The sequence below is a fragment of the Trichosurus vulpecula genome, chromosome 4, assembly GCF_011100635.1.
Source record: "Trichosurus vulpecula isolate mTriVul1 chromosome 4, mTriVul1.pri, whole genome shotgun sequence".
NCBI classification, from domain to species: domain Eukaryota; kingdom Metazoa; phylum Chordata; class Mammalia; order Diprotodontia; family Phalangeridae; genus Trichosurus; species Trichosurus vulpecula.
This window is the reverse complement of record NC_050576.1, coordinates 242,682,745-242,696,949: the sequence shown is the minus strand read 5'-3', so window position 1 is coordinate 242,696,949 and position 14,205 is coordinate 242,682,745. Positions and strand designations below refer to the sequence as shown.

The following is a 14,205-nucleotide window of genomic DNA, read 5'->3' as shown; positions in this document are numbered from 1 at the left end:
ACCATAGAGCATGTGGAGGGAAGTAAAGTCTAATACTGGAAAAGTAGGAATGGGCCAGTAAATGAAATACTTTAAATACCAAATGGAGGTCTTTGTATTTGATCACAGAGGTAATAGGTGGCATTGGAATTTATTGATGGGTGTGTGTTCTGACATGATCAGACTTGAATTTTAGGAAAATCACTTTGGAATGTTACTGGAGGATGAATTAGAGTTGGGAGAGATTGAGACATGGAAATCAATTCGAGGTTTATAGCAATAGTCCAGATGAAAGTTGAGGACCTGAACAAGGTTGGCTGTTGTGTGAGTAGAGGAGAAGGGAATGTATAGGAAAATGTTGTGAAAGTAGAAATGATAAAACTTGGAAGGTAGGATGAGTGAAAATGAGAAGTCAAATGGGACATTGAGGTTGTCAGCTCGAGTGCCTGGAAGGATGATGGTGCCCATGGAAGTAATAGGGAAGTTTGGAAGGAGGAAGGGTTTTTTGGGGAAGGTAATAAGTAGTGTTTTGTATGTGTTGAACTTAAAATACCTATGGTATCACCATTTCCAGCTTTCCAAAAGGTATTTGGTGGTGTGGAACTCTAGCTCGAGGAAGAATATGGCTGGAAATATAGATCTGGGAATCATATGCATAGAGATGATAATTGAACCAATGAGAGCTCATGAGATTATTGGGTAAAATAATATAGAAACAAAAGAGTAGAGAGCCCTGTGGAGATCATTGGAGGATACATCTAACTAGTGCACTTAATATGGATATAGAACCAGCAAAAGAGACTGAGAAAGAGTCGACCAGGTGAGAGGAGTGCTATGAAAACCTAAAGAGGAAAAAATATCCAGAAAGAGGTGATTAATAATAATTAATAATGACAATTAATAACTACATAGTTACCCCACTGATCGACAGTGCCAAATACTGCAGAAAAGTCAAGGAGGACTAGAATTAATTGCCATTGGATTTGGAAATTGAGAGATCACTGGTAACTTTGGAGAAAGCAGTTTCCAATGCCAGATGGCATCAAAAGCAAGATTGCAGAAGGTGTAGAAAAGAATCAGAGGTAAGAACATGAGACCATAGTTTATTGGGCTTTCTCAGTGAGTTTAACTGAAAAGAGAGATATGATGAGAGCTAGTGGGGATGCTGGGATCAAGTAAGAGATTTTTGAGGATGGTGGAGTTTTTTGGTCACAAGGAAGAGGTGTATATATATGAATAATGATGCAGCAAAGGGTGTGATAACCTGGGAGGTCAGGTGGGGCTAATCTTCGGTAGAAGGCAGAATGGTATAGAATTAGGGGTACATTTAAAAAGTTGATTTTGGCAAGATGGGTCCCCTCCTTTGTCCAAGATGAGAATTCATGAGATAATGGTGAATTATTTTGAGGATTATGAGATAAAAAGGTGGAGAAAAAATAACATTTGGCCAATGGTTTCAATTTGTTTTTCAATTGAAGTATGCAATGAGTCCTCATGTAATACAGAGGTGGAGCTGAGAGTGAGTGCCTTGGGAGGGTGAAGAAAGTTGAGATAGTTAGGAAGACTTCTGTGGAGGCTGGGGTAGTGAGTTGGTTAAAGATGTGTGGGATAATTCTCTTGATGCAGTAATGAGCCAGTTGAAATAAGATACTTGCATTTGCACTGGACCCAATCAGCATGGTTTTGTCATTTCTTATTAGCGAAGAGGGATGATGGTCAAGGATTGGGAAGTGGTGAGGCATGATCAGGGATAGGAGATGGTAGCAAGGTATTCAAGAGGAGAAGATAGTGCAGAGTGGAATTAACTCACCAAAGGGTTGAGATACAGAAAGGAGAAGATTATAGTCTATTTAGTACAAGGGTGGTAGCCTGTGAAAGAACTGGAGAGACAATGAGAAACGTGGGTATGGGTTGTAAGGTATATTAAATGATAGGAATAAAAAAAATTTCATTAGGTAAAGGAATCTTGGAACTCAATAACAGAAAATGGAACATCGTGGGTGATTCCAAGATTAAAGGTAGGACCATGTATGTGGCTAGGGTGGAGAAGTACATTATGGGAAGTAAGTAGATTGGAGAACTGGGAGGTTAGGGTTGTTGAGGAAGCATCCATAGGCATGCTGGATATCTCTAGACTGAGGGGAGGAGTTAAGGTGTAGAAAGGAACTATGAGCCAGTCACTGAACTAATTGAGGAAGGGTGGAGAATGTTGCTGATATTGACAGACCCCAGACTCTGCATTGGGTACTAAATTGAGATAGCATGAACCTCAAAGAAGGAGATGTTACTGACAGATGATGGTAGAAGGGAAGTCTGTTAGTGACAAGGAGGAGCAAGGTATATTTCAAATGCTTCACTAAGACCAGGAAGTAGGAAAACAAGAAAGAAATACAGTCATTACTGGAAAGGGTGAGGAAGGAACCTGTGTTACCAGGAGGGAACCAGGTATCATTGATTACCAGAAAATGAAGGGAATTTAAAAGGAGGAGATTTAAGGTGAAAGTAAGTATGTTAATTATTAAGCAGCCATTCCAGAAAGCACGATGGAAGGGTCAGCAGGTTTGTAGTGGATCATTGAGAGGTAGGATTATGATGGACAGTTGTAAGTGAGCAAGGAGTTGGGCACAGGGAGAGTGGTATGGATATTAAAAGCCAGGAATTCAGAATCACTAGGATGGGGAGAGTACCAATGGGATGGGAGTATGCTAACGATTGATAAAGAAGTCCAGACAGGATGTCGGTCTTTGAAGAGAAGTCAGTGGAGAGAAGGGTATGTACTGTTCTGGGTCCTTCCTGGAACCCCTACTTCATGGCAGGTGGTAATACTGTGTCCTAAGAGGCCCCAGGTGAAGTAGCCAGTGGGAAGAGGAAGTATGGAAACCAGGAAGGTAGTTTCAGCGCCAGGCAAGGGCTTGAGGATGTCCTCCTTTAAGGCTTGCAAAGTATTGGAGAGATATTATCTTATTAGTAAGGAAAGTCCTCTGATCAATGAAGATCTTCAGTAACTTGTGGTCTTAGAGGAGGTGCTGATAGGAATCACTTTCCTTGGGCCACTTCAAGGTTAAATGACTTACTCAGGGTCTCATACAACTAGTAAATTTTGGAGGCAGGATTTGTACCCAGGTCTTACCGGCTGTAAGTACAGGCTAATTTGGATATTAGTTAAGAAAAAATATAATCAATGAGATAAATCTGGCTTCCAAACCAAACGTGCCAATACCGGCAGCTTTGGATTTCTTGTCACAAAGCTTGCATCCATTCATGTGGCTAAGCGAACAATGAATGCATATGTCATATATATGCATATATACATGCATACGCGTACACATCCGTATTTGAAAATGTGAATTTGTATAATAGCTTTTTGAAAGGCCTGTCACTGCTCACTGTCTCTACTCAGTTGTCCCTCTCAGTAGGAGCTGACATTTTGCTGATACTTCATCAGACTGGACTACCTGCTGGGAACCAGATTGGTAAGGGGAATGTGTCTCACTGCTGGAGTGAATGGGAGATGTATTATTTAAATACAATTTATCTTACAGCAACTTTGAAAATCAGATTTCCCATTCGTGCCGGGATGGAGATGAATTTTCCTCCATCTCACTTCCTGTATGCTGTTGAAGCTAGGGCGACGAGACCTGATTAGACTCTTAATTGTTGTTCTGCAAGTTTGTGACATGCATTCTTTCTTTGCCCTGACTTGGATAAGGGCCCCGCTTTTATAGAAGAGAGTGACAAGAAAGAACCAAGCTTCAGGCATCAGGGGAGAGATGAGAATCAGGCCAGAGGCTGCACATTGCCAATAGTTTTCCTTCAAGGTGAATATTTCGGAAAGAAGCAGATGGTCCAAATAGATTGGGCTCACTACCTTAGTCACACACATACGTTTAGAGTATGTCTATAGATACAAATGGTTTACCCATTTTAAAAAAAATGGCTTGGACTAGATTGATGACCCCATTCACACAATTTGTTATTTCAGTGAAAAATCAACATAGCTGATTATTTGATTAACTTGTCCAATTAAATCAAAATGTTCAAATTGTTATATGTTTATAGCCAAACTTAGTAAAAGACAAAGGACATAGTCTTCCTTTGAATTAGCTCTTATTTAATGCCCCAAGAGAAACAATATAACACAGTGGATCTACTGCTGGATTGGACTCAAGGAGATCTGGGTTCAAATCCTGGCTTAAAATTCTACTTGCATGACCCTGGAAAATCAAATAACCTCTCAGCTGGTTTACTTAAATATCATAAATATCACTCTTGGATTCAGGTAATCATTTGGGGATGAATATAAACTTCTTGGGGCAACTAGGTGGTGCAGTGAGTAGAGCACTGACCCTGGAGTCAGGAGGACCTGAGTTCAAATCCGGCCTCAGACACTTGACACACTTACTAGCTGTGTGACCTTGGGCAAGTCACTTAACCCCAATTGCCCTGCCTTTCCCCCTCCAAAAAAAGAAGAAACTTCTTTAAATAGGACTGGGCCCATGTAGTCTCTGTAAGAAGTCCAAATTTTCCAACTAATATGTTTCCAAGAATACATTCAAAGTAGGTGACACAGCAAACTTCTTGTGTGTCTGCTCGAAGGGCTAGCCACATGGTCCTATTGATGACAGACATATGTCTGAATTGTAGCACCTGCTAGTGCAAAATGATTTTCTTCTTTCTGATGCTATATAACATTTATTCAGTGTCCAAACTGGAAGATGCCTTGGAACATTACAATATATAATATTCTAACATTCCAAAATTCATAATGTCTGACCGTAGAAGTTAGAGGTAGCCACCTTAGTGGTCATCCTATAGATAGAATGTAACTTCTTGAAGGCAGGAGATATTTTATTTAAAAATTCGTCTATCTGTCTGTCTGTCTATCTATCTATCTTACTTAATCTGTCCACTTATTTTTTCATTCATCGATTAATTTATTTTATGTTTGCATTCATCTGTACCTAAAACAGTTCCTTTCACAATTTTTATCTATCTACATTTTTATCTATCTAATCTGTCATCTATCTACAGCAATCTATTTATATCTATCCATCTATCCTTCCATTTATTTGTCAATCTATCAACCTATCTCTATATCCATCCATCCATCCTTCTGTTTATTTATTTGTGTATCTATATGTATGTATGTATGTATCTATCTATTTAGAAGGTGTTTGTTATTTCATCAGCATAGAGAATAATGAATTTCCTCTACTAATTTCCTCCCTCCCTCCCTCTCTCCTTTTCTTCCTTCCTTCCTTCCTTCCTTCTTTTGTTCTTTTTTGCCCATGGTCAAACAGTCTGTATGTGTTATAAGTAGAATTTATACCCAGGGCTTCCTGGCCCAGTGACTGACTCTCGATCCACTTCACCACAGCTGCCTTCTCAGCTTTCTATGGCCACAGAAAACTAAACCAGAGGCAACAGGTGTACATCAAAATACAGACTGGGCATTGCCTATTGTTTTTAATGGTATTTCCAAAGGCACGCTGGGCCAATGGAAAGTGCTATTATTTAGAAATGTCTCATTTTAACCTTTGTCCCCCTCTCCAAAGGACCACTGTTATCCCACAGATTTCCCTGTCTGGGAGGATTCTTCCCCATTTTCCCCTTCCCCAAATCTTTCTATTTCTATCTTTGGAACACTAGTGTTTATGTAAAAGCTGATATCTTCAGGAGCAGCTTTTCATCTGTTCTCTATGCTAAAACATATTATCCTTTATAACCCATCAGTTTTTTTTACAGTTCATTATGCAGCATAACTAGGTTTTTAAATTATGTAAGCACCATAACAGGATGTTTAGAAAAATGCTATGTGCTGTCACCAAATAGAGGCCTCTTTTAAAATGCCGCGTGCATTCTTGGTGAGTTATACGTGATGTATTTTAAATGAGTCTGATAGTTTAGACTCATTCATTTTTCTAAGTATCACATTATGGTGATTACAGAACTTGTGTGTATGTGTGTGTGTGTGTGTGTGTGTGTGTGTGTGTGTGTGTATAAATGCAGATATAAACATGTAACTTGAGTTTTTGAAAGATACTTTTTGTACAAGAGAGGTTTAGGGACCCTAAAATCTCTTTCTGGCCTGTAGGGATGGAAATATATTTGTAAAGGGTTACAAATTTGTTATTAATAAGTTAGGATCCTATTGCCTACTACCTCTTCTCTCTTAGGAGTTAAAGTATGAAGTTAGGGGAGCAGGCTGGGTTGGAGTCTGGGAAATCTGAGTTTGCATCCCACATCACAAACAAGCTCCATGACTCTGGGCACTATTGACCTTTAGACAAGTTACTTAACTTCTCTTAGCTTCAGTTTCCTCATCTGTAAAATGGGAATATTAATAGCATCTACTTCTCAGGGTTGTTTCAAGGGTCCAATGGGATAATAATCTGTGCAAAGCATTTGGCAAACTTTAAAGCATTTTATAATTATGAACAATCATTACAAAATATGCTTTAAGCCCTGAGAATGGGAGATGATATACAAACTTGTTTTTACTAATATTTGAAAAATCACAGGACCCGTATTCTGCTTAATAGTGCCATCAACGAAATGTTTGCATCACACAACACTTGGAACACGGTTAAGACACAATTACTGAAAAGTTCAGCCTATTTAATCTTTTTTCCCATACAGCTAAGGGTCCGACCCTGAGGAATGTACCTTTCACTGTTGAAAGCTAACTCAAATACCTTTGACACATGGAAATTTGTACCTTTAAGTTTCCTTACAAGATGAGTTTGAAAAGGCAAGCAAAGCCGAAAAAAATCAGGGCTGGCTAATTATAGGTCTGGACAACTTTGACTCTGTTCTAAGTGCTTGTCAATGGGGCCAGAATGACAGATACAAACTCAAACCATTCAGCTACCTACAGAAAAAAAAACCACATGATTGAGCATATATTAAATAACCCATCAATCTAGGTTGAGGTCTATCCTTGGGGCAAACATTGCACCCTTTCAAATATGATCAGATCACTAGAAAAGTGCCTCAATACCATATATGCAGGTGGTTGTTTTTTTAAAAAAAATGATACCTGGTCACAGAAAACTCAACTCACGGTTTAATTTATGGCCAGTGGCCAATGCTTTGTCACCTTCATTAGTCAGGCTTTCTAGCCAGTTAGCTCCTTAGGGAGAGGGATTACAAGACATCTCAAACTCAATGTGTCCCAAGTGACATTCAGCATGTTTACCCTCAAGCCCATTCCTCTTCCAAGTTTTCCCATTTTGGGTGAGGGCGCCATCATCTTATTTGTCTTCTAGGCTCATCCTTTTGGAGTCTTTAAATTTTTCCTCATCTTCCAACTCCACATCAAATCAGTTTCCAAATCTTGTCAATCCTTCCTTCATAACATCTTTGTCTATACTCATACAACCTCTAGCTTACTTCAGGCCGGTGTTACCTCTTCTTTGGACTACTGCAATAGCCTTCTAATTGGTTCTGCTGCTTCCCATCTGTTCCTACATTTTCCAATCTTTCTTCACTGCTATCAAATTCTTAATCCTAAAATACAAAGTTAATCAAGTCATCTATTCAAAAATCATCTATTGCTCCATTACCAATAGGATAAAATTCAGCTTCACGTGCTAACCTCCCTCACAATCTGGCTCCCACCTCCCTTTCCTATGCATTCCACACACTTACTTTCATTTCTTGTTTATTTCAGTCAAACTGACTTGCTAGTTGTAGTACACACATGGCTCACCTACTGTGTCACCATTAAAAAAGACATTCAAATTCCCTGGGCTTCATTTTCTTCATCAGAAAAATGGAGGGGGAAGAGTTCAAAATTAACATCGATATATTCTGCTCTTTGCATGGAAATGTTATTTTTTTCCATTTCTAATTTTGTATTTAAGTTTAAAATGAATAAAAAACTTATCCAAAATTAAAAAAAAAAAAGAAAAAAATGAGCATTATACTTTCTACCTCATGAGGATGAGGAACAAACTAGGTAGTGTCTGTAAGAAATTCTGCAAGCCGTGAGCTGGATGCTTTCAGAAAAACCTGGAAAGACTTACATGAGCTGATGCAAAGTGAAACTCACTGTGTACAAAGTAAAAGCAGTATCGTTAGATAATGAGCTGTGAATGACTTGGCTCTTCTCAGCAATCCAATGATCCAAGACAATTCTGAAGGTCTTATGATGAAAAATGCTTCCATCCTCAGACAAGGAACTGATGGTGTCTGAATACAGTTTGAAGCATACTTTTTTTTTAAACTTCCTTTATTTTTCTTGAGTTTTTTTCTTGTCTGTGCTTTCTTTCACAACATGACTATTATGGATATGTTTTGCATGACTACACATGTATAACCTATATCAAATTGCTTGCCTTCTCAATGAGGGAGGGAGGAAGGGAGAGAATTTGGAACTCAAAATTTTAAAAATGTTAAAATTGTTTTACATTGGGAAAAATAAAGTACTAAACAAAGCATGAAAAGAAGAAATTCTGCAAGCCTTAAATCACTGAAGAAGCTTTTCCTTTCATTCTTCCTTTTACTCCTCTTTCCCTTTCTCCTTCTCCTTTTTATCCTTCCCTTTCGGCTTCATCTTTTTATATGCATAATCATCATCTTGATCTCCCACCTCCAAACATTTGCACAGTAGGTTATCTATGTTCAAAATGCTTTCTTTCTCTAAGAAAGCTTTCTCTGATGCTTCATCTAATCTGCATATTTTTTCAAAGCCTATCTCAGATTCTACTTCCTACTCAAGAGCTTTCCTGACTTCTATTCTATTTCCCAATTATTAGCACATATCTTCTTAATTGTATAGATGTTGTATACATTTATATTTCCCTGAAGAGTGTAAGTTCCTTAAGGGCAGGATTTCTGTCATTTTTGTCACATCCCTAGTACCTAGACATTGAATAAATATTTGTTGAATTGAATGGAATTATCTAAATTTTGCAATGCCTTTTCCCCTTCTGTCCTATAGCACATGGCTCCTAACACAATGCTCTGCCCACTGGAGACACATAGTAAATATTTGTTCAGGTGATTAAAGACTCATAGCTCTAGAGCTTGGAAGGATCTCAGAGTCCATCTAGCTTTTGTTGCTGTTCAGTCATTCAGTTGTGTCTGACTCTTCATGACCCTGTAGACCATAGCACACCACTACTGCCCATGAGGTTTTCCTGGCAATAATACTGTAGTGGTTGGCCATTTCAGTCTCCAGCAGATTAAAGTAAACAGAAGTTAAGTGATTTGCCCAGAGTCACACAGCTAGTAAATGTCTGGGGTCAAATTTGAACTCAGGTCTTCCTGATTCCAGGCCAAGCACTCTATCTGCTTAGCCACCCAGCCACCCTCCCCACTATTTTATAGATGCGAATACTGAGGCCAAATTAAATAAATTATCCAAGGTCAGAGGCAATACATGAACGCAACACTTTTAAATATAAATGTAATGCCCTTTCTACTATGCTGTAATTTTTACTTTTATTTGAATGCAACTACTAATTAGGACAGGATGGGACCAGGGTAGTGATTTCTTTGAGACCACTAGGTCACTAGGTCCTAATAAGCAAACTCCCTCTACCAGTGTAGTTTGACACCTTCTCCATAACTCCCAATCTTAGAACATGGCTTTGAGTGCTGTTGAAGTTAAGTGACTCATCCAGGGAGTCTGCTTGGGTGAGAGGAAAAGAAGAACCTAAACCTAGGCCTTTCTGATTTAGAGCACAGCTCTCTGATTGTTAAGCCATACTGTCTAACCACTAATTGAGGGAGGGGTGGGCTGATACATGTCTTTTACATGTCCTAAGGCTCCTGATGTTCCCACCTTTTGAATTAAACTGAAGCCTCCTCAGCAACAAGATGGTGCCCAGCTAGGTGTTCTACTGATTTACCAGGCCATCCGCCAGAAAGGAAGATGAAGATACTATGTTTCCACTCTTTTAGGAAATTTCTTTGTTTAGCTTATCACTTTTTATTAGTTTAACATCTCTTTTTTAAAACTATAAATCCAGGTTAGAAAAGCTCTTTCGAGTGTCTCCCACTGTAAACTAATTAGTATAACCTATCATAGCAGCAGCTCATAAAACAACTGAAAGGTTTTTTTAATCAATTGTAAGGCTGATGTCCTTTTCGACTTTCCTTGGTGGGCCTGTCCATTTTGATGACTTAGGCAGAGAATAGGATTTTCCAGTGTGTCCTGGAAGGCAGTCACAAATCCCCATCTCTTTGTTGCATTGACCTCCATTTTCAAGGTGTCTACAGGAGAGTTGGTACTCAGCCCCCCAGACACTTTGGGAGCAATCTTGAGAAATAAAAAGGAAAGGTAAAAGGAACGCAAATTTGTGTTATAATCTCAAGATAAGCACAGACTTCTTTTATGGCTTGAGGGAATTGGAAGATATACATACACACATACACATATACACATATAGTAACAAGTGAAATAATATATGGTAATAGGTATATATGTTTATATAACACCATAAATGCATGTGTATCTCAGCCTGTTGAAATCTGAGGAGGGAAGAAAAAACATTCTTGCAGTCTCTCAGGATTTCTGGCTTTTTCCTTCCAAATTCCCTGTAGAAATCAACATGCTACTATATCTTGTCACTTTGGGAAAACAGATACAGAAACTGATATTTTTGCTGAAAATACCTTTAAAAAAGTGGTTTCTTAAGACTACCAATGGAAATGATTTTGATAGCTATCTCAGGAAGGATTTCAATAAAATGAGAACTTAAAATGGCATGTAATTTGGGATGGAAGCTCAGGAAAACCATTTGGGAATTGGCCCCAGGGTTTTCCTGGTCCTTGTTTCTTTTGAGAGTTCAGGGGTCCTCACACCCTAGTGACTGTCACCATAAAATGGTATCTATGATAGGATCATTGAATACAGGTGTTTGGGGCAGAGAAATGATGAGTTGCTATGCTGGATGGTTCTTTTTATCATGAATTAACAGAAGATGGAAGAGATGAAAGGGAACTCAAAGGCCATCTAGTTCAGACTCCCTCTCATTTTACATACAAGGAAACTGAGACCAATGAATTGGATGTTTTCTGTTGTTGTTATTTTCTGTTGTTTTGGTTTACAACCAAAATCTTCACCTGAATTAAAATTCTAATGGAAGAAATTTCTGGGCAGAGAAAGATGGCAAAGGGAGACTCAAGCCAACAAAATCCTCTGGGGATGGGACTTAGTGGTACATGGTTCTGAATAAATACAATTATGCTATGTCCAGCCCTGTTCATTCAGCATCTCTCTAAAACTTATCTGGCTTTTTGGAAAAGGGCTCCCAAATTCTGTACATGAAATGCACAGAGCTTTAGAGCTGAGCAGCATGTGCCCCACCTTCAGCTAAGGAAAGTCCAGCTTTGCCATGCTGATGTTGACATTGGACTGTCCCCGTATCACAAGGTGCCCGCCCGCAGTCACAGCTTTGATTACAGTCAGCCCAAAATATCCTAGGCTACATGCTGTAGAAAACAAGGCCAGGCCATTGATTGTTTTTTTGTCATCTAATAGATTGGTGGAGGAAACAGGATATTCTGCTGTTCAAAGTAATTTGTAACAGCGCTTTCCAACCTGAGTGGTGCTGATGGAAAGCTCTGCTTCATTAGTGTCCCTGAAACAATTTGAGATCTTTAATTAACAATACATGAGAGGGAGAGACCGGCTCCCACCTTCAGAATTTGAGAGGGATCTCTGAGGCTTGGAACAATAAGGTTATTTAGTTGCTTTAAAAATACATATAACCCCCAAGAAAACAACAAGACCTAGTTTTCATCAGGTAAAAACTCCTTCATAGCCGCTTTCTCTTTGATTTCAGCTGCCAATCATGGCTGACTCATTCACTAGTGCCAGTCTTATTCATAATTTCATTTTGTGGTTAGACAAAAATATCAGAATTGGGCAAAGTTATCTGATTGAAAAATAATATGTTTTCCAGAGATTACGGTGACCTCTCTACTTGGCTGATTTACATAGACCTTCAACTTCTTTTCCATCACAGTGGGAATAGGAGAGGTAGCTCCCAGTCTTGTTTATTCAGCAGCTATTTTAAGGAAATGTTATCAGAATAAATTATATTTACCTAGGGGCATGGTTTCCACCTCCCATCCCTTTTCTTCCAAAGTATGATTTCACCATTGGGAAAACACTCTCTGATGCCTGGGAACCAGTTCCTAGCATTAGAAGGTTAAGTCATTGGTCCAGGGCCTCACGGAAAATACAGATTCTAAATATTAGACTTTATTTTTTCTCACTTCTCTTCCCTGACCTTGTTTTCCCTGTCTCCTTGGGAAAAAACTGATAAGTTTCAGCTATCAAGTAATGTGTACATAAATGTCTGTGTCTGTGTGTCTGGAATGTATACAGAGGCATACTGGGGAGGCATTGCCTGGAGTCATTGAGGAATAAAATGACTTGCTCAGGGACATACAACCAGTATGGGTTAGAGATAGTATTTGAGGCCAGATTGACCCTTTGTACACTATACCATTTACACTTATACACTATAAGGTTTCTTAGCTAATAATCGTACTTCAAATTTATAGAGCATTACAAAGCACTTTACATACGTCATCTCATTTGACCCTCATAACGACAATGTGGAGTAGGAGTTATTATTATCCCAATTTTTATAGAAAAGGAGACTGAAGCTCAAAGGTAAAAAGTGATTTTTCCTAGGGTTACACAGTTGCTAGGCCTGAGGTGGTATTTGAACCAATTTCTTCCAGGGTTCTATCAATTACGATTCACCTAAATGGCACTTGTCTCAAGGGAACCCTGGTAGGCATTGCTGCTGGCTTTCTCCAGCTGTATGGGCACAGGGCAATTCAGAGCAGGTATGTGGCAATCTGCCTCCAGGACCAGAAATATTTGGTAGGCTTTCTGTGGAATCTAACCAAAGGCTAAATTATTTTAAGAGACACATGAATAATATAAAGGCATTCAAGGCAACTTGCAGAAATGAGCCCACAGACTAGAAATAGACCCAAAGGTAACAATACACTTCCTACTCCCCATTTGTTTCCTAAAAGGCACCTCTGGTTATCTCAGGTTTAAAAAATTTTGCCCCAGTGAATGATAATGATTAATAATATAATAGCAGCAGCAGTTACCACTCATGTTGTATTTACTATCTGTGACGCACTGTGAGAAACAATTTATAATTATTTTCTTGTTTGATTCTCACAACAGCACTGGGAGGCATTATTATCCCCATTGTACAGATGAGAAAACTGAGCCAAGCAGAGGTTAAGTGACTTGAATGGGGGTCACAGCTAGTAAGTATCTGAGTTCCCATTGAACTCAGTTCTTCTGGACTCCAGGCAGTGTTTTATGCACTAGGGAGCCACCTAGCTGCCACATAAAAGGCAGTGAGTTAAACCATTTTGGTACAGTCAGAAGTCTGCACTATTTGGAGTTGGGGATTTTAAATCGTGACTCTACTATTTATTACCTATGTCACCTGGGCAACTTGCCTCAGTTTCCTATTTTGTAAAATGAGAGGGTTGGGCTCCATGGCCCATGAAGTAGGTCACTTTCAGCTCCAAATCCATGATCCTTTGGTCTTATGACCCTCCCCACCACCTCTCCTTTAAAGCCCTTTATTACACATCATAGAAATATCTGGGTTCAAGTCTTGCCTCTGACAAATATAGGCTGTGTGACTCTGGGTAGGTCATTTAACCTCATAGTGTCCCAGATATATTCTAAGATTGCATTAGTCTCCTTGGACAAGGGAGTTGCCCCTATACCAATGAAACCACAAATCTAGTAACTATTCATGTCTCTGACATACTAAAGATACAATTAAACCCAAGCTTCTACCATAGGCCAGGGCATGCCCTCCATATACAAAGGGGTATCCCTCACTCCAGAAAAGGAGATGGAAGGTGCATTAGAGATGATTGGGCCAAATCTCCCCATCTTATGGATGGGAGAGGTTAAGGAAGTGACTTGGCCTGTTAACAAGTTCAAGAGGACTCTTAGACTCTGCCTTTCCAACACCCAGTGTTAAAATCAAATCCTGTTGTCCCGGATCACTTCAGATCACTTTGACTAATTCTCTGTCCAATATTCTCTATGTATTTTGATCACAAAGTATTTATGTAACAGATGCGTGCTTCAGAAAGAACAATCATCTGACCAGTCTGTAACCCTCATTCTTCTTCTATGGGTGGAAGTCTGTGACTCAGATCTGCTGGAATGGATGTTCTTTCCATTAGATGAATGGTTTTTTAGAGCAGGGCTGG

The 14,205-nt window shown here is 39.2% G+C and overlaps 1 protein-coding gene across 1 annotated transcript in view; it reads right to left on the bottom strand.

Moving 5' to 3' along the window:
* Window positions 1-14,205, bottom strand: part of LOC118847055 (multiple epidermal growth factor-like domains protein 6) — a 773,415-nt gene that overhangs the window by 116,814 nt on the left and 642,396 nt on the right. The window contains 1 exon segment of the mRNA XM_036755675.1: window positions 12,707-12,838. Coding sequence (XP_036611570.1) covers window positions 12,707-12,838 — 132 coding nt within the window.